Consider the following 21,787-nt stretch of genomic DNA (forward strand, 5'->3'; position numbering starts at 1 on the left):
TATATATATACATATATATATATATATGTATATATATATATATATATATATATTATGCTCAAAAATATGAAGGGAATACTAAAATTCCATATTCTATGAATGAAATATTCCAGCTGTAAATCTTTATACGTTACATAGTGGAATATGTTGAGAACAATAAAACCTAAAAATGATCAAGCTAAATCACAACAAATATCCCACGGAGGTCTGGAGTTGGAATGATGCTGAAAATCATAGAGGAAAATGAAGTTACAAGCTAATAAAACTTCAGTGAAAATGCCTCAATACAAGGAAATGATGCTCAGTAGTGTGTGTGGCCTCCATGTGCCTGTATGATCTCCCTATAATGCCTGGGCATGCTCCGGATGAGGCGGCGCATGGTCTCCTGAGGGATCTCCTACCAGACCTGGACTAAAACATCTGCCAACTTCTGGACAGTCTGTAGTGCAACGTGACATTGGTGGATGGTGCGAGACATGATGTCCCAGATGTGTACATTAGGATTCAGGTCTGGGGAATGGGCAGGCCAGTCCATAGCTTCAATGCCTTCATCTTGCTGGAACTGCCGACACACTCCAGCCACATGAGGCTTGGCATTGCCCTGCATTAGGAGGAACCCAGGGCCAACCGCACCAGCATATGGTTTCACAAGGGGTCTGAGGATCTCATCTCGGTACCTAATGGCAGTCAGGCTACCTCTGGCAAGCACATGGAGGGCTGTGCGGACCTCCAAAGAAATGCCACCCCACACCATTACTGACCCACTGCCAAACCGTTCATGCTCATGGATGTGGTAGGCAGCAGATCACTCTCCACGGTGTCTCCAGACTCTGTCACATCTGTCATATGTGCTCAGTGTGAAACTGCTTTAATCTGTGAAGAGCACAGGGCGCCAGTGGCGAATTTGCCAATCCTGGTGTTCTATGGCAAATGCCTAGAGTTCTGCATGGTGTTGGGTTGGGCTGTGAGCACAAGCCCCATCTGCGGAATTCGGGCACTCAGACCATCCTCATGGAGTCAGTTTCTAACCATTTGTGCAGACACATGCACATTTGTGGCCTCCTGGTGGTCATTTTGCAAGGTTCTGGCAGTGCTCCTCCTGTTCCTCCTTGCTCAAAGACTGAGGTGGTGGTCCTGCTGTTGGGTAGTTGCCCTCCTATGGCCCCCTCCACATCTCTTGGTGTACTGGCCTGTCTCCTGGTAGTGCCTCCAGCCTCTGGACACTACGCTGACAGACACAGCAAACCTTCTTGCCACAGCTCACATTGATGTGCCATCCTGCATGAACTGCACTACTTGAGTCACTTATGTGGGTTGTAGAGTCCATCTTATGCTACCACAAGTGTGAAAGCACAACTCACATTCAAAAGTGACAAAAACATCAGCCAGAAAGCATTGATACTGAGATGTGGTCTGCGGTCCGCACCTGAAATTGAAATTGATTGTCAAACAGTTTTGCTTCCTAAGTGGACAGTTTGATTTCACAGAAGTTTTATTTACTTGGAGTTATATTCTGTTGTTTAAGTGTTTCCTTTATTTTTTGAGCAGTGTATATATATATATATATATATATATATATATATATATATACAGTGGGGCAAAAAAGTATTTAGTCAGTCAGCAATAGTGCAAGTTCCACCACTTAAAAAGATGAGAGGCGTCTGTAATTTACATCATAGGTAGACCTCAACTATGGGAGACAAACTGAGAAAAAAAAATCCAGAAAATCACATTGTCTGTTTTTTTAACAATTTATTTGCATATTATGGTGGAAAATAAGTATTTGGTCAGAAACAAACAATCAAGATTTCTGGCTCTCACAGACCTGTCACTTCTTCTTTAAGAGTCTCCTCTTTCCTCCACTCATTACCTGTAGTAATAGCACCTGTTTAAACTTGTTATCAGTATAAAAAGACACCTGTGCACACCCTCAAACAGTCTGACTCCAAACTCCACTATGGTGAAGACCAAAGAGCTATCAAAGGACACCAGAAACAAAATTGTAGCCCTGCACCAGGCTGGGAAGACTGAATCTGCAATAGCCAACCAGCTTGGAGTGAAGAAATCAACAGTGGGAGCAATAATTAGAAAATGGAAGACATACAAGACCACTGATAATCTCCCTCGATCTGGGGCTCCACGCAAAATCCCACCCCGTGGGGTCAGAATGATCACAAGAACGGTGAGCAAAAATCCCAGAACCACGCGGGGGGGCCTAGTGAATGAACTGCAGAGAGCTGGGACCAATGTAACAAGGCCTACCATAAGTAACACACTACACCACCATGGACTCAGATCCTGCAGTGCCAGACGTGTCCCACTGCTTAAGCCAGTACATGTCCGGGCCCATCTGAAGTTTGCTAGAGAGCATTTGGATGATCCAGAGAAGTTTTGGGAGAATGTCCTATGGTCTGATGAAACCAAACTGGCACTGTTTGGTAGAAACACAACTTGTTGTGTTTGGAGGAAAAAGAATACTGAGTTGCATCCATCAAACACCATACCTACTGTAAAGCATGGTGGTGGAAACATCATGCTTTGGGGCTGTTTCTCTGCAAAGGGGCCAGGACGACTGATCCGGGTACATGAAAGAATGAATGGGGCCATGTATCATGAGATTTTGAGTGCAAACCTCCTTCCATCAGCAAGGGCATTGAAGATGAAACGTGGCTGGGTCTTTCAACATGACAATGATCCAAAGCACACCGCCAGGGCAACGAAGGAGTGGCTTCGTAAGAAGCATTTCAAGGTCCTGGAGTGGCCTAGCCAGTCTCCAGATCTCAACCCTATAGAAAACCTTTGGAGGGAGTTGAAAGTCCGTGTTGCCAAGCGAAAAGCCAAAAACATCACTGCTCTAGAGGAGATCTGCATGGAGGAATGGGCCAACATACCAACAACAGTGTGTGGCAACCTTGTGAAGACTTACAGAAAACGTTTGACCTCTGTCAATGCCAACAAAGGATATATTACAAAGTATTGAGATGAAATTTTGTTTCTGACCAAATACTTATTTTCCACCATAATATGCAAATAAATTGTTAAAAAAACAGACAATGTGATTTTCTGGATTTTTTTTTCTCAGTTTGTCTCCCATAGTTGAGGTCTACCTATGATGTAAATTACAGACGCCTCTCATCTTTTTAAGTGGTGGAACTTGCACTATTGCTGACTGACTAAATACTTTTTTGCCCCACTGTATATATATATATATACAGTTAGGTCCATATATATTTGGACAGAGATAACATTTTTCTAATTTTGGTTATAGACATTACCACAATGAATTTTAAACAAAACAATTCAGATGCAGTTGAAGTTCAGACGTTCAGCTTTCATTTGAGGGTATCCACATTAAAATTGGATGAAGGGTTTAGGAGTATCAGCTCCTTAACACGTGCCATCCTGTTTTTAAAGGGACCAAAAGTAATTGGACAATTGACTCCAAGGCTATTTCATGGACACGTGTGGGCAATCCCTTCGTTATTTCATCCTCAATTAAGCAGATAAAAGGTTTGGAGTTGATTTGAGGTGTGGTGCTTGCATTTGGAAGGTTTTGCTGTGAAGTAAACATGAGGTCAAAGGAGCTCTCCATGCAGGTGAAACAAGCCATCCTTAAAGGGAACCTGTCACCTGAATTTGGCGGGACTGGTTTTGGGTCATATGGGTGTGGTTTTCGGGTGTTTGATTCACCCTTTCCTTACCCGCTGGCTGCATGCTGGCTGCAATATTGGATTGAAGTTCATTCTCTGTCCTCCATAGTACACGCCTGCGCAAGGCAAGATTGCTTTGCGCAGGCGTGTACTATGGAGGACAGAGAATGAACTTCAATCCAATATTGCAGCCAGCATGCAGCCAACGGGTAAGGAAAGGGTGAATCAAACACCCGAAAACTCCGCCCATATGACCCAAAACCAGTCCCGCCAAATTCAGGTGACAGAGTCCCTTTAAGCTGCGAAAACAGAAAAAACCCATCCGAGAATTTGCTACAATATTAGGAATGGCAAAATCTACAGTTTGATACATACTGAGAAAGAAAGAAAGCACTGGGGAACTCATCAATGCAAAAAGACCTGGGCGCCCACGGAAGGCAACAGTGGTGGATGATCGTGGAATAATCTCCATGGTGAAGAGAAACCCCTTCACAACAGCCAACCAAGTGAACAACACTCTCCAGGGGGTCGGCGTATCAATATCCAAATCTACCATAAAGAGAAGACTGCATGAAAGTAAATACAGAGGGTTCACTGAACGGTGCAAGCCACTCATAAGCATCAAGAATAAAAAGGCTAGACTGGACTTTGCTAAAAAACATCTAAAAAAGCCAGCACAGTTCTGGAAGAACATTCTTTGGACAGATGAAACCAAGATCAACCTCTACCAGAATGATGGAAAGAGAAAAGTATGGTGAAGGCGTGGTACAGCTCATGATCCAAAGCATATCACATCATCTGTAAAACACGTCGGCGGCAGTGTGATGGCTTGGGCATGCATGGCTGCCGGTGGCACTGGGTCACTAGTGTTTATTGATGGCGTGACACAGGACAGAAGCAGCCGAATGAATTCTGAGGTATTCAGATACATACTGTGTGCTCAGATCCAGCCAAATGCAGCCAAACTGATTGGTTGTCGTTTCATACTACAGATGGACAATGACCCAAAACATAAAGCCAAAGCAACCCAGGAGTTTATTAAAGCAAAGAAGTGCGATATTCTTGATTGGCCAAGTCAGTCACCTGATCTCCACCCAATTGAGCATGCATTTCACTTGTTAAAGACTAAACTTCAGACAGAAAGGCCCACAAACAAACAGCAACTGAAAACCACCGCAGTGAAGGCCTGGCAGAGCGTCAAAAATGAGGAAACTCAGCGTCTGGTGATGTCCTTGTGTTCAAGATTTCAGGCAGTCATTGCCAACAACGGGTTTTCAACCAAGTACTAGAAATGAACATTTTATTTAAAATTATTGAATCTGTCCAATTACTTTTGGTCCCTTTAAAAACAGGGTGGCACATGTTAAGGAGCTGAAACTCCTAAACCCTTCATTCAATTTTAATGTGGATACCCTCAAATGAAAGCTGAAAGTCTGAACTTCAACTGCATCTGAATTGTTTTGTTTAAAATTCATTGTGGTGATGTCTATAACCAAAATTAGAAAAATGTTGTCTCTGTCCAAATATATATGGACCTAACTGTATATATATATATATATATATATATATATACAACCTCTGTAAAGTCATTCAATATTTTTATTTAATCCCAGCAACAAATAACGGCAACCCTCAACATGGCCCAAGAAGCCACCTATTCCTCTTACCTCTCATATCACATTTGACATAAAAACATGTAAGATAAAAAAAAAAGGCTAAAGAAATGACTATTACTCACTTAGTTCTAACCCCTACACCATAAGCTTGATTTCATCTCACTCAATCACTTAAACATTTTGAGATTTAGGCCTAATTTGTAGGTTTATGTGTACCTTTTTTCTGAATCACCATGCTATGATCTGCTATTTAGATGCATGTCTATGTATCTTGTGATATTTAGTCTACCAATTATGGATATTATGGGAGGTGTGTAAGCCTCTTTTCTTTAAAGATTTTTTTTTACCATGTTGCTTAGTTGGGTGTGTCAAAGTATCACCTGAGGAGCATTTTAAACTTGTAAATGTCTACAATCTGAGCTGCCACCCCCATGTTCTTAGATGTTTTTTTACATTGACAAATCCACTTACCGAGTTAAGAAAGGAAACAATTAGATTATATTGCCTGTAAAGAAGATGCGTTATTCTCACACCCATTACCATGCTTCTTAAAAGAGGTCTTAAATTTGTAAAAACATTCTTTGTACTGGCAAGCCTGTTAGGTATAATATTTGCTATACTGACACCATGAGCCACAACTCCAAGCGGTCTCAAACAGCAAAACTGAAAGGGAGTCTATCCCCACATATCTTCAATCAGATAACTTCACTAAACCTCAGAGGTTTCAATAAATCCACTACTGCCTGTAGCTGGAGACCAATTAGTTTCAGAGCAAAACCTACTGGAAGTCGAATTATCAAACACAATTCGTTTAGCCATGGATCATCTACCTTTGGGCAAACACATGGAAGCTTCATTAGAGAAAATTCTCCTAGCAGAGACCCCAAGAAATATAATTTACTCCCCACAAATGAGAGAGATACCATGAGGATTCTGAATGAGCGACTGGCAACCTACTTAGAGAAGGTGCGTTCCTTGGAGGAAGAGAATGCTCATTTGGAAAGGAAGATTCGAGAGTGGTATGACAAAAATCATCCTCAGATGCTGCCTGATTTTAACGACTTTTTTGGAGCAATTGAAGAACTTCAAAGTAAGGTAAGGTAAATTTTACATTGCTTTCTTTTCATGTGCTAGTTAGATCAAAAGTTGTAAAAGTTTTTTTTTTAAGTGACATTGTCAATAAAAAGTTAGGAAGGTATGAGAAGTTGCTTGATTGAGTATTCTAGTGGAAACCTCTTAGGCAAATGCTTTTTCTTTGATGATTTTTTTTGGAAGGTTTTAGTTTCCTAACTTGGTTATGAAGTCTTTTTCAAGTTTTTTGTAAGAGTTTTTTTTTTCTAAAGTGTTATTTGCAGTCTTTTGATTGGGCAGTGTCTAGTTTGGAGCGTTTCCATCAGGAACCGCTTCAAAGAAGAGACATACGTTTTCTTTTTTCCCACCATATGTTTTTCAAAACCGGAAGCCGAAAAAAAAAAAAACACTCAAAAAGGCTAGACATATGACAGCAAACTGGTTATGCGATAGAAATTAAATAGGAAAGGTGTTTCAAGTGCTTTTTATGCAATTTTTCAGGCATTTTATGGAGCATTCCTGCTTCAAAATACACCTCAAAAAGTGTGGGTGCACTTATACTAAGTAACTAAACAGTTTTCTTCTCTGTAAAAGTGTAACTTTGGACTCTTATGGACATCACTAAAAACATTTCAGTCTTCTGAACACCTGTACATGAAACAAATGGTAAGGTTGCTACAAGGATTTAGCTGCAGATTTGTTTGATTATAGGCAGTAGCGCAGCTACTGGGGGGCAGAGGGGGCCATCGCCCCGGGCCCGGTCACATGAAGGGGCCCACTGGGAGCCGGCACTGCCACTTCTGTGCTGAGGCACAATACAGTACAGGAGGAGAGCAGTAAAATGCCTGCGCTCCGGAAGGAGATTCTGCACGTTGGTCGGACAGTGACCAGTGACCACGTCTCCCTCCTGCACTGTATTGTGCTGACTGACCTCAGAAGCTTCTCCGAGCTGCAGGTTTCTTCCCTCCCTGTGCACGCTGGGACTGACTCAGGGCAGCACGCTGGGTCCTAGTGCCCGCCTGCATTTTATTCAGCTGCAATCTTCATTGGTAAGTGGGGATAAGATTGATAGGCATGTCATAGTCCCTGGGGGGTAAATGTGAGAGGATGGGGGTGTTGTGGGGGCTTAGGTGGGGGAAGGGGACAGGGAACTGTGGGGTGAATGTGAGAAGATAAGGGTATTGTGAGGGCTGAGGTGGGGGAGGGGGACAGGCACTGGGGGGCTGATTATTAGATGGTTACCAGATTATATGCCCTCCATCACATGTAATAGTTGTTCTCTGGGATGGGGAGGTAGGGGGCATATTATACTAACCAGCTGGGTAAGCCATAAGCTACATCACATTTAGGCTATGTGCACACGTTCAGGTTTTTTCGCGCTAAAAACGCTATAAAAACTCATTAAAAATGCATACATTATGCATTCTATCATTTAGAATGCATTCTGCATGTTTTGTGCACATGGATGCGTTTTTTTCCGCAAAAAAAAAACGCATCGCGGTAAAAAAATGAGCATGTTCATTATTTTTGCGGATTTTCTGCGTTTTTCCCGCAATTCTATGCATTTGGGAAAAAACGCACAAAAACGCGTCAAAAAATGCGGGAAAAAAACACATGCGGATTTCTGGCAGAAATGTCCGGTTTTTGTCAGGAAAATTTCTGCAAGAAATCCTGACGTGTGCACATTCCCTTAAGCATCACTCCAGCATTTTTTTTTATTTGACTGCTGGAATGGCGCGTCAAGGGTATGTGCACACATTGTGGATTTTGCTGTGGATCTGCAGCAGTTTTCCATGCGTTGTACAGTACCATGTAAACCTATGGAAAACAAAATCCGCAGTGCACATGGTGCGGAAAATTCAGCGTGGAAACGCCGCCATTTATTTTCCTCAGCATGTCAATTCTTTGTGAGGACTCTGCAGCATTTTACACCTATTCCGTAATAGGAATCCGCAGGTGTAAAAACGTAGGTGAAATCCGCACAAAACCAACAAAATCCGCAGTAAATCTGTGGGGAATCTGCAATGTGTGCACATACCCTAAGAGGCGCAGTTACAGCTGCTGCTCTATACTCAGAGCGGTGACTGAAACCGTGCTGGCGCCACCCCCGAGGCTGCAGTGAGGAATAAAGCTAATTTCCTCCTGGCAGTGTGACTCTCAGTGCAGGAGACACAGTGTCAGAACACTATTAACTATTATACTGTGTTTTGGGGGATCATTGAGGACATCATTCTATGTATAGGGGAACTCTAATGGACATCATAATGTATGTACGGGAGCTGTGGGCCCATCATACTGTGTATAGGGGAGCTGTGGGGACATCATACTGTGTATGGGGGGCTGTCGGTTCAAAATATTGTGTATAGGGGAGCTGTGGGGGCATTATACTGTGCATAGGAAAGCTGTGGGCCCACCATACTGTGTATAGTCAAGCTGTACATGGAGGCTACTTAGGGGACATTATTAAATGTTAAGTGGGAACTTAAACATTATTGTTATATGGGCACTCAGTACTGAGACCATCAAAATTTCATGTGTGGTATTTTTACTTTTTAGGGACAAAATGTGGAGGGCACTAGCACAGGGCATCAATGTTTTCTAGGGGTGAATTTTATTATCTAGAGAGCACAAAAGAGTCATTATTACTATGTAAGGGGCACAGTGGTGGCATTGCTATGTGGGGCAGCACCATTATTGTACCACACAGCAGGTGCTGTAGGACACATACGGCAGCAGCGGCTCAGTATTGGGGTATCAGGTGTAGTAATAGGGACACATACGGCAACAGCGGCTCAGTATTGGGGTATCAGGTGCAGTAATAGGGACACATACGGCAGCAGTGGCTCAGTATCGGGGTATAAGGTGCAGTAATAGGGACACATATGGCAACAGCGGCTCAGTATTGGGGTATCAGGGGCAGTAATAGGGACACATATGGAAGCAGCGGCTCAGTATTGGGGTATCAGGTGCAGTAATAGGGACACATACGGCTGCAGCGGCTCAGTATTGGGGTATCAGGGGCAGTAATAGGGACACATACGGCAGCAGAGGCTCAGTATCGGGGTATTAGGTGCAGTAATAGGAACATACGGCAACAGCGGCTCAGTATTGGGGTATCAGGTGCAGTAATAGGGACACATACGGCAGCAGCGGCTCAGTATTGGGGTATCAGGTGCAGTAATAGGGACACATGCTGCAGCAGCGGCTCAGTATCGGGATATCAGGTGCAGTAATACGGACACATACGGCAGCAGTGGCTCAGTATTGGGGTATCAGGAGCAGTAATAGGGACACATACGGCAGCAGCGGCTCAGTATTGGGGTATGAGGTGCAGTAATAGGGTCACATACGGCAGCAGTGGCTCAGTATTGGGGTATCAGGAGCAGTAATAGGGACAGATACGGCAGCAGAGGCTCAGTATTGGGGTATCAGGGGCAGTAATAGGGACACATACGGCAGCAGCGGCTCAGTATTGGGGTATCAGGGGCAGTAATAGGGACACATACGGCAGCAGAGGCTCAGTATCGGGGTATTAGGTGCAGTAATAGGAACATACGGCAACAGCGGCTCAGTATTGGGGTATCAGGTGCAGTAATAGGGACACATACGGCAGCAGCGGCTCAGTATTGGGGTATCAGGTGCAGTAATAGGGACACATGCTGCAGCAGCGGCTCAGTATCGGGATATCAGGTGCAGTAATAGGGACACATACGGCAGCAGTGGCTCAGTATTGGGGTATCAGGAGCAGTAATAGGGACACATACGGCAGCAGCGGCTCAGTATTGGAGTATGAGGTGCAGTAATAGGGTCACATACGGCAGCAGTGGCTCAGTATTGGGGTATCAGGAGCAGTAATAGGGACAGATACGGCAGCAGAGGCTCAGTATTGGGGTATCAGGGGCAGTAATAGGGACACATACGGCAGCAGCGGCTCAGTATCGGGATATCAGGGGCAGTAATAGGGACACATACGGCAGCAGCGGCTCAGTATTGGGGTATCAGGAGCAGTAATAGGGACAGATACGGCAGCAGAGGCTCAGTATTGGGGTATCAGGGGCAGTAATAGGGACACATACGGCAGCAGCGGCTCAGTATCGGGATATCAGGGGCAGTAATAGGGACACATACGGCAGCAGCGGCTCAGTATCGGGATAACAGGTGCAGTAATAGGGACACATACGGCAGCAGCGGCTCAGTATTGGGGAATCAGGTGCAGTAATATGGACACATACGGCAGCAGTGGCTCAGTATTGGAGTATCAGGGGCAGTAATAGGGTCACATACGGCAGCAGCGGCTCAGTATTGGGGTATCAGGGGCAGTAATAGGGTCACATACGGCAGCAACGGCTCAGTATTGGGGTATCAAGTGCAGTAATAGGGACACATATGGCAGCAGCGGCTCAGTATTGGGGTATCAGGGGCAGTAATAGGGTCACATACGGCAGCAGCAGCTCAGTATTGGGGTATCAGGGGCAGTAATAGGGACACATACGGCAGCAGCGGCTCAGTATTGGGTATCAGGTGCAGTAATAGGGACACATACGACAGCAGCAGCTCAGTATTGGGGTATCAGAGGCAGTAATAGGGACACATACGACAGCAGCGGCTCAGTATTGGGGTATCAGGTGCAGTAATAAGGACACATACGGCAGCAGCGGCTCAGTATTGGGTATCAGCAGAATGAGGAGTTTGTGCAGGTTTGGGATAGATGGGGACGGGGCTGGAAATGTGAGAAGTCTGATGTGTCATCATAATTTCTCCAGACGAGTCCTGGTGGAGAAGTTGTCTTGTTGGGCTGGGCCAGATGGAACAGATGAGAAAAGTGAACGATTCCATCAGAAAGAACGTCATCTGTAAGTTATTATCTATAACTGTGCTGTGATCTCTTATATGGTCTGTAGAACTGGTATCTACCAATATATGGTCCTCATATAGTAGTATCAGTGTTTATTTTTGTATATAGATGTATTTTCAGTCACAGTGCGGTCATCTGCTGATGTTCCCTTATGCTCACAATTAAGGTGCACCATGTAGCTGTACTCAGGGGTACCTCGTTAGGGGCCCACTCAGATTTTTCGCCCCCCCCTAAGCTGAAACCCTAGCTACGCCTCTGATTATAGGGGATCCGTTACCCTCCCCCCCCCGGGACATATATGACCTATTAATATGGGCATACAGGCAATAGAAATGTTACACTGCTCCTACCTTTATGCCTCATATTAGCGGTCTTGTTGAGAAATGTTATATTCTTTTCTTATGCTAATCATTTTTTCCAGGCTCCGGGGTGAACGGTGCCTGGATGAAATCCTTGCCTCCTGTCTTCATTATAAGACTACCCCCTCACATGCATGTCAGTTTTGACACTGGAATCTCGCGCCTGCACTTCCTCCACAATTTGTTCCTTTTCCTCGCTTTATGGGCGCTGCATTCAGGGATCTTGTGTGTAGGTGCCGGCGAGACACTGTGACTTCCGGCATGTGCAGCAATAAAGTGCTCTCCCCACTTACTCTATGCATAGTCATCACTAGGAACCATGTGTAGATAGCGTTGACTATGCAGGGATGAAGTGGGAGAGCACCTTATCTGCACGCACGCAGGAGGTCACTGGAACGGAAGTCGCCTGCGCAGAAGATCTCTGAATGCAATGCCAATGCCCATAGAAGGGAGGAAAAGTTACGTATTGTGGAGGGATTGCAGGGTGTTGGCGAGGGATTTCAGCGCCACAACTTACGTGCATGGGACAGGGGTAGTGTTATAATGAAGAGAGGAGGCAAGGATTTCTTCCATGAACTGAACGCCATGGAGCCTGGAAGAAATCATTAGCATAAAGAGAGAATATAAGATTTCTCAACAATAAGACCGCTAATATGAGGTATTATATATTTTCAAAGGTAGGATTACATTTCTTATTAGTGAAATAGAAGTGAAAAAGGTTGATTATTTCCAGATGGCAATGCAGAGAACACACATCTTAGGTGGTGGTAAAATAAAAAATAGATCCAAGTGTTAGTGTTACTGCTTGATCAAAATAGAAAGTTAAATCAATCTTAAAGTTCAATTATTTTTTATTCTAATAAAGAGAATAACTGTATAGGAATTTTATTTTTGGGTATATTCAGCACTATTGCCTTGCAGCAATCGGGTCCTGCGTGTGATTGCAAATTTGGTCAATATCTGCATGGAGGTGGTCTATTCTCCCTCTTTGCAATTGTGTTTTCTCCTATACTGCAAAAAACATTTTGATAAACAAAATGGACCTAGTGTGTTTCTGAAATAAGGAAAGTAGACGATAATCTTCTCCTCCGGAACTGATATTATTAATTATAATGAAGGCGACATAATGCAATGACTTTATGGCAACATTTTCTTTCGATTTAAAGAATGTAATTTGTATCTCCAAAACCTTTCTTATACTTTAAGAGTTTATTCAGATTATGAACAAAGTGGACAAAATGTTACCAAGTCTTATCCATAAATTGACGTGAATGCACTTTAAAAGTTGTCAAAAGTGTCTGGATAAAGCAGTCATATAATATGGCAATATTTTAAAGACCAGTGCCCTGTTGGGACTAAATTATGACATGTAAAAGACAAGCTAATAGATTTTTTTTTTTAGATTTTCAACTCCACAATGGACAACACAAGGCTTTCTCGACAAATTGACAATACTCGCTTAGCTGTGGATGATTTCCAAAATAAGTAAATATGTCTTTATGTTTATACATATTAATCATGGACTAGCATAAGTGCTTAGCTATCCGGGGTGCAGAGGTAAAAGTCATTCACAGCCCCCAAAAGGTACATCTGTCCCATATGAGGAGCCAATAATATAAACTTTATTTCAATATACATACAGCTAAGTCCATATATATTTGGACAGAGACAACATTTTTCTAATTTTGGTTATAGACATTACCACAATGAATTTTAAACAAAACAATTCAGATGCAGTTGAAGTTCAGACTTTCAGCTTTCATTTGAGGGTATCCACATTAAAATTGGATGAAGGGTTTAGGAGTTTCAGCTCCTTAACATGTGCCCCCCTGTTTTTAAAGGGCCCAAAGTAATTGGACAGATTCAATAATTTTAAATAAAATGTTCATGTTTAGTACTTGGTTGAAAACCCGTTGTTGGCAATGACTGTCTGAAGTCTTGAACTCATGGACATCACCAGACGCTGTGTTTCCTCCTTTTTGATGCTCTGCCAGGCCTTCACTGCTGTGGTTTTCAGTTGCTGTTTGTTTGTGGGCCTTTCTGTCTGAAGTTTAGTCTTTAACAAGTGAAATGCATTCTCAATTGGGTTGAGATCAGGTGACTGACTTGGTCATTCAAAAATATTCCACTTCTTTGCTTTAATAAACTCCTGGGTTCGCCATACTTTTCTCTTTACATCATTCTGGTAGAGGTTGATCTTGGTTTCATCTGTCCAAAGAATGTTCTTCCAGAACTGTGCTGGCTTTTTTAGATGTTTTTTAGCAAAGTCCAGTCTAGCCTTTTCATTCTTGATGCTTATGAGTGACTTGCACCGTGCAGTGAACCCTCTGTATTTACTTTCATGCAGTCTTCTTTTTATGGTAGATTTGGATATTGATACGCCTACCTCCTGGAGAGTGTTGTTCACTTGGTTGGCTGTTGTGAAGGGGTTTCTCTTCACCATGGAGATTATTCCACGATCATCCACCACTGTTGTCTTCCGTGGGCGCCCAGGTCTTTTTGCATTGATGAGTTCACCAGTGCTTCCTTTCTTTCTCAAGATGTACCAAACTGTAGATTTTGCCACTCCTAATATTGTAGCAATTTTTCGGATGGGTTTTCTTCTTTTTTCGCAGCTTAAGGATGGCTTGTTTCATCTGCATGGAGAGCTACTTTGACCGCATGCTTACTTCACAGCAAAACCTTCCAAATGCAAGCACCATGCTTAAATGCTTAATTGAGAATGACATAACGAAGGGATTGCCCACACCTGTCCATGAAATAGCCTTGGAGTCAATTGTCCAATTACTTTTGGTCCCTTTAAAAACAGGGTGGCACATGTTAATGAGCTGAAACTCCTAAACCCTTCATCCAATTTTAATGTGGATACCCTCAAATGAAAGCTGAAAGTCTGAGCTTCAACTGCATCTGAATTGTTTTGTTTAAAATTCAATGTGGTAATGTCTATAACCAAAATGAGAAAAATGTTGTCTCTGTCCAAATATATATGGACTTAACAGTATTTCTTTGAAGAAATAACTCTTTTTTGTTTTTCTTTGATGTCTTACAAGATATGAGTTGGAGGTCAAGTTAAGAACTGATATCGAACTGGATGTGAAGGCTCTCCGCCTTGAGTTAGAAGCTATTAAGGAAGAAGTTGAAGATCTTGATGTTTACCATCTAAACCTTCAACACGATATGCTTAAGAAGAAGAAGACCAATCAAGATGTAATATAGTATTGTAAAATTTTGGGGCCTACAATATTCATTGGGCAAAATATATTTTAAAAGAACATGTAGTTTGCAACAAAAAAATGTCTGTTAAATTCATTGGTTTTACAATCAAGTCACTTCAGGGAAAAAGGCTTAGCCCGGGTCACACTTGTGAAAGCAATGCGAGAAACTTGTGCAAGTCTCTCACATCAATACCCAGCACTGCCGCCGACACTCGGAACCGGAGCGTTCAGCTGCATTGAAATACACGCAGCCACACACTCCGGTCCTGAGTGTCGGCGGCAGTGCCGGGTATTGATGTGAGAGACATGCATGAGTTTCTAGCATTGCACAAGTGTGACCCCGGACTTATACAAACAGTGGGTTGTGGAAATGAGTTTGGTATTACACCTCTTTTGACATTATGTTGCGCATAGTCCCACAAGATTCTTACCTGTTCTTTCGATAACACATTTACTTTTTGTCATGTACTAACAGGCAATAAACAGCCTTTACAATCAGCTCGGTGCTAGAGTCACCGTGGAAGTGGACACCCCCCAGACAATGGATTTGAGCAAAATGTTATCTGAAATTCGTGAGCAATATGAAATTCTGATGGAAAATAACAAAGCAGAGGCAGAAAAATGGTTCCTGGTGAAAGTATGTATTTATTCTTCACCTTATAAAAACATCTTCACTTAATTATTGATAGGTATAATATAAGAAAAAAATGGGAGACTTTACATGAGATCTGAAGACTTTGAATTCTTATATATCAATTTCTAGAGTGAAGAACTGAAACGTGATGTAGAATCTGGCTCTTCTGAACACCTTCCTACCTTCCAGTGTGAGGCCATAGAATTGAAGAGAATGGTTCAGACTTTGGATATTGATCTACAAAGCCAACTAAGCATGGTAAATTCTAAACCTGAAATATATTGACACATAACAGAGTTGATGAGTAAGAAAAATCCTTAGAAGTAAATGAAAAATAGCATGCAGGTTGCAAATTAACCTTAAAGGGAAGATGTGAATAAAAAATTGTATCTACCTGCCAACCTAGTGGTAATATGCAAGCAAGTACTAATATACATGAACAAGTGTCTAATTGGAAGTGTGGCTTCAGGGAGAAAATTAAGTTATATTCTCCCTGCAGCCACTGGCTTCCAGTCATCAGGACGATGCAGGGAGCTGTAACAGTCACCGTTCATGACACAATGAATGTGCTGTTATCTTGACTAGACTGATATTATGGTCTGTTCTGTTTATGTGCAGGGCAGGATGCCAGTAAATGCTTGGATTGTTTGCCCTTAAAAAGTTGGTCCATGTCAGATATTTACAGCAAGGTCACATAATATGCCATAAATGTCTAATAAATGAGGTTCTTACCTCTGTGATCCCATTTATCTTAGGGATAAGCCCATGTTTTCTGGTTATGTCTTATGAATGGAGAGGAGGTTGTGCACGCTTGGCTGTTATTTTATATCTATGATAATTCCAAAGCAAAAGCCAAGCAAGAATACTTATGTAACACGTATTGACAATGTGTTATCAATAGAGTTTTCCCGAGCACGCTCGGGTGGTCTCCGAGTATTTGTGACTGCTCGGAGATTTAGTTTTCGTTGACTCAGCTGTATGATTTACAGCTAGTAGCCAGCCGTACATGTGGAGGTTGCCTGGTTGCTAGGGAATCCCCACATGTATTCAAGCTGTCTATCAGCTGTATCTCCGAGCAGTTACAAGTACTCGGAGACCACCCAAGCGTGCTGGGGAAAACTCGAGCAACGAGTACACTCGCTCATCACTAGTTATCAATAAACAAATTTATTTTTTACCATTATAGAAATTAGCACTTGAAACCACTTTGTTAGACAAAGAAGCCAGTTATAGTTCCCAGCTGTCACAGTTACAAATCCTCATCAACCAAGTGGAGGCAAATCTGTCACAGATACGAGCCAAGCAAGAATGCCAGAATGCAGACCACAAGGCTTTAATGGATGTTACTACACATTTGGAAAGAGAAATTTCTACATATCAACTACTAATTGATAATCAGGACACGCAGTAAGTGAATAATCTTACATTAACTTCTTATTGTTCCAGCGTATCTAAAATGTGAAATAGATTAAACAGCTTTGATCTTTTTTAACAACCTGTGTTTCCTTCTTTTTTCAAATCACATAAATTGTATGAAATTGCCCTCGTTTAACAAAGATTCAGTACTTATAGATAATAAATAAATTGTAATGTCTGTATTACAGGTTACATTTTTCCTTTCTACCCAAGTCTTCAACTACCCCTCTCTTCCCGGGACTAGTTATCGACTCAATTAGGAAAGGTTCTTCTCAATTCTGTGATTATTACTATGATACCTATTGAGAGTAGATTTGATCTTTCTACATTATGGGGAAAAAAATAATGTGAAAGGATATCTTTATCTTGCGTAGGATTCAAATTCACAAACATTCTGTATGTTTGGCTCATACTTGTCAACACTTCTGGAAGGTCCAGGAATAGTGATTAGCGAGTGCGCTCATTACTCAAGATTTCCGAGCATGCTTGGGTGTTCTCCAAGTATCTTGGGCGCGCTCATAGATTATGTTTGAATCTCCTCAGCTGCATGATTTGTGGCTGCTAGGCAGCCTGAATACATGTGGGGATTCCCTAACAGACAGGCAACCCTGCATGTGTTCAGGTTGTCTAACAGCCGCAAATCATGCAGCTGCGGGGACACAAGCATAATACGCCCAAGATATTCATAGAACACCCGAGCATGCTCGGAACTCTCGAGTAACGAGAACACTCGCTCATCACTATTCAGGAAACTGGATAACATCTGGGAAGGTTTTCTTTACAAGAACCTGGGATTAGAGTTGATTGAATCATTTGCAATTCAAACTCACAAACTTTGGTGATTTTTTCCCAAAAATGAGTTCTGTGATGAATAAATCACAGGTACTCCAAATGCCCTGAAAGGACCTCGAAGGTCTCCTAGGATTGTATGCAACTGCTTTAAACCTCTAGCATGCAAACACAGCCTTAATTATATGAAAGTGACTTCCACATAACTGGCTATGGATAAACAAATGGCAACCGTTCTTCGTTGCTATTTTGTTGCACACTATCTATACAGTTTATTTTGCATTTTGGACTTTTTCTTCCTATTTCTTTTGCTATGATGTAAGCTGTGGCAATTTCTCATTAAAAAGATTCACCCGAAAATGGCAGCTATGCTGCATTTCCTGACTTGGCTTTTATACAGGCTACAACAAACTGTGTTATACTATATTATGAATGGTGATCTGCGCAAATTGAATAGCATTCCATTCAAATTTGTGCTAGTGAACTTTTAAAAATTCTACATAAATGTGACTTACATTGAATTGATTGTTTCTTTTCTATCTGGAATGCTTACACAGCATAGAAGAGATATAACGTAGTCCAAGGATCAATTTCTAATACATTTTCTGATTTGTTTTGCAGTGCAACAAAGTCTTCATCACCACCAGCAACTGAAGGTGAGTAAAAACAATTGATATGCTTTACAATATTACTGATACTGACCATACATATTATACAATATGAGGAAATAGTTACGTTAGCTTGTTTTGCTTGCCAAAAGAAAGTCTAAAGGCACTTATTATTTTAAAGGGAACCTGTCATCAGGTTTTTGATACCTCATGTGAAAAAAGAATGATGTAGGGGCCGAGGCCCTGAGTCTAGTGATGTATTACTTATTGTGCTGCCTGTTGCAGTTTTGATGAAATCATTCTTTTCTCTGCTGCAGATCTACCAGTTATCTGAATGCTGATCACTATATAACCCCACCAACACCACTGAGGTTTCTGTATACACTATGCATAGGCAGAAAGCTTCCATTCAATGTTGGGGGCGTGGTTATGCAGAGGTCATAAATATGAAAGGCTAAATGGCAGCAGGTTTACTAGTCTTCTAGTGATAATCTGCTGATGATAAAACTGTTATTTTATCAAAACTACAGAGTGCAGCTCAATAAGTTACACATCACTGGAAAATATGTCTCTGTCTCTACATTATGCAACTCTCAGATTAAGTGACAAAAACCTGGTGATAGATTCCCTTAGGTTGAAGATATATCTTCACAGCATAAGTGGGTTTTACCACTCTTAGTGCATGAAGGCTGTGTTATAGAGAAGGCCTTCACCTTCCAGTTTCCTCTTTTCTTCCTCTTTGTTACATTCTTTGTTTGTAAGATATGATAGATAATAGATACCAAAAGGAAAAGAATATAATGAGGACAAAAAATGAAATGAAAATAGGGAAAAGGGAAACAAGGTAAAACAAGAGGAAAGGAGCTAATGAGAAATGATAAAAAAAAATTATTTCATGGATAATTTGGGAGCAGGAACATTAATGGAAAAAACTTTAGTCATAGTCTATGCACTAAAAACCTAGAGCCCATCCTTTGGTGATAACCACTCTGGTTATCTTCTATATTATAAAAAAATATGTAATTATGTTTTACTGGTGCTACCTACCAAGATTCTTGCCCCTAGCATTTTTATTAAGTTGTTGCTATTACCCAACCATCAAAGAAGTGGAATATTTAAAATTTAAAGGGGTATTCTTAAATTGTCTCTTGAGCAGCTCATAGGTATGCAGTCTCCTGACTTCTTGGTTTCTAGCAGGGTGTACTCTCCTCATTGAGTGACAGTTCTAGTGAGTAGCAGAGCTGTAGTAGAACTGTAAAGATAAGTCTAAGTAGAAAAAAAACAGAAAGTGCACTCACCGGTGAGACCCGTAGAAGTGCGGCAGCGCGAAACGGCTGTCGTCTTTTGTCCACATCCTCCTCAGTGTGCCCGCACATGTTCTGAATAAAGGACTCTTGCACAAAAAATCGGTGAGTGCACTTTCTATTTTTTTCTACTTGGACTTATCTGACTTCGCTATTTTAGTGCACCCAGTGTCTAGCAGGCATATATGGCATAGCAGCGGCATTTAGTTGCAGGTTTTGTGGTGGCGGTTTGTTCATGCGGGCATAATGGTGCCGTGTTGTTCTATATTCTGAAGCGTAGAATTGTAAAGCCCAACACAAGTTTTGGTGCAGCACATTCAGCTATCAGTATTTGTTCTGGAGTGTACATCGCATTGTATTGTATTTTGTACAAGCATACAATTCTGGACAGTGAGAGCTGTGATGTTAAGTGCCAGGGACTTAAAATTACACAGGACAGTAGGTGACCAGGTAAGTGCAATTAAGAAATTAATGGTCTGGATAGAAGTATCTGGGATGTTATGAGTTAGCACATCTCCTTGAAGGTATTTACTGTACACTATGTAAGATAAAAGCTCTCATTGCAGTAGAATGCTAGCAAAAAAAAAGCATATTAATTGTAAACCTGCTTATTTTCATACTGTTCCCTTAAATAAAGCAATGTTTATAACTTGCCAATACTGCTTAATAGAAGGAATAAACACGTGAATAGCACCTAAAATGCCATAAAAATCTATTTGCATTCAAATAAATAAATATTTTTTTAATTTTTTTTTAGTTCGCGCAAAGCTTGTAAGAGTTGTCTCCGTAACGGAAGAAATTGAAAGCAGAAAAATTGTCTCTCCAAGAGAAAATTATTAGAAAAGTTTGCCACTACATGTCAGAAATGGGTTCCTTGGAATAACCAGAGGAAATCATTTTGAGGGCCACTATCTTTCTGTACTGTACACATCGAATTACATTATAATATTTGGTGTTTTAGTGGTACACACACAGCTTATTTGTGATCAACTCATAAGAAATAGACCGAAGTGGCAGCTGATTGGCTCCAAAGTTACCTCTACCTCCACCATATGGGGTTTTCTAGACTTGTAAGGCTCATGGGTGTGTCAATGCCTGGGTCTACCAGAGGATACACTTCTGGGCCAATTCTACCCTGTTTATAGGATGGCTTCACTTGTCACAACTAGGGATGAGCGGACCTGTGGATGTACAGGTTTGTTGGGTTGGACCGAACTTTAATCCAAAGTTTGGTTCGGGTACTAAAACTGTACCCGAACTTGAACCTGACCCCAAACCCCATAGAATTCAGTAGGACCCGAACTATGGAGTTGGGAATTCTTTCTCTCCTCCCCGTACTGTAAAACGGACTTCCAGGAGAAGTTTGTGTTCAGAGTTCAGCACTGGACACTGGGCGTCAGATACGAACCCCAAACTTTACAGTTCGAGTTCGCTCATCTCTAGTCACTACCAAAGCTGACAGACAATGCTTTACACTAAATAGTGTCACTTTCCCTTTAACACAATTTATATTTTGCATGAAAAAGATGGGGATAGTCATCTCACATTACGCTCTTAGCAATAGATTTATGAGATGACAAAATCTCAATTACAAAGACAGATATATCCGTTAAGTGCATCATTATTATGTGTAAAGTTTGATCTATGGGAGAGGCTGAATTATGAGAAACATGACTCTGCTGATGGGTGGCAACTTAAGCAAGGATTGACTTTTACTGTATATCTGTCATTGTCACTAGTAGACTTTCATGCTGAAATTATGAAGGTATCAAGACATAGTAAGCATCGAATCTGCACTGTTGACTAAAAACACATTTACTCTACAGGTCATAGTGAGCAGGTAACATAGCACATCCTTTAGGACACTCGAAAATTGGATTATTTTGGAAACCAATGGTAAATTTGGGCACCATTATTTTATTATTACATCTTCATTAGATCCCTTTGTTATTACACTTCATCTTGTTAATTAGGCAGTTGCTTTGACAGGTTTATGTCCCAAAATACGATAAATGTAGTTTTGAATTAATGTTACTTTGAACCATCAAATTAAATAATTATAAAGGTTCACCTTTCATCTATAGAACAGATGAGTACATCCCCTTATAAATAGGCCACATGCTTTATTGTTATCACCACACACACAAATCATACATCATAAATAAAGCCATATAAATTATTTGTCAACCAACCCACAAAAATCAGACCCTAATGACAAGTGATGGAATCACCTCCAAACAGCCTTGCCTTTTGATGGACCTCTGTCGACT

General features: G+C 41.5%; 1 protein-coding gene across 1 annotated transcript; it reads left to right on the top strand.

Moving 5' to 3' along the window:
- The first annotated feature begins 5,893 nt into the window (after window positions 1-5,893).
- On the top strand, window positions 5,894-16,811 carry LOC138666705 (keratin, type I cytoskeletal 19-like). Its single transcript, XM_069754892.1, has 6 exons — window positions 5,894-6,366; window positions 11,101-11,190; window positions 14,602-14,758; window positions 15,242-15,403; window positions 15,530-15,658; window positions 16,587-16,811. The coding sequence occupies exons 1-6, from the start codon at window positions 5,894-5,896 to the stop codon at window positions 16,809-16,811; spliced, it is 1,236 nt and encodes a 411-aa protein (XP_069610993.1).
- Window positions 16,812-21,787: the final 4,976 nt, after the last annotated feature.

Source organism: Ranitomeya imitator, chromosome 2 (genome assembly GCF_032444005.1).
Source record: "Ranitomeya imitator isolate aRanImi1 chromosome 2, aRanImi1.pri, whole genome shotgun sequence".
NCBI lineage: Eukaryota > Metazoa > Chordata > Amphibia > Anura > Dendrobatidae > Ranitomeya > Ranitomeya imitator.

Excerpts from the sequence above, each read along its gene's own strand:
- LOC138666705 (XM_069754892.1), top strand. The coding sequence starts at position 5,894 with ATGAGCCACAACTCCAAGCGGTCTCAAACAGCAAAACTGAAAGGGAGT. Across the intron at positions 14,759-15,241 it reads AGAAGAAGACCAATCAAGAT|GCAATAAACAGCCTTTACAA; the intron begins GTAATATAGTAT and ends ATGTACTAACAG. Across the intron at positions 15,404-15,529 it reads AAAAATGGTTCCTGGTGAAA|AGTGAAGAACTGAAACGTGA; the intron begins GTATGTATTTAT and ends ATCAATTTCTAG.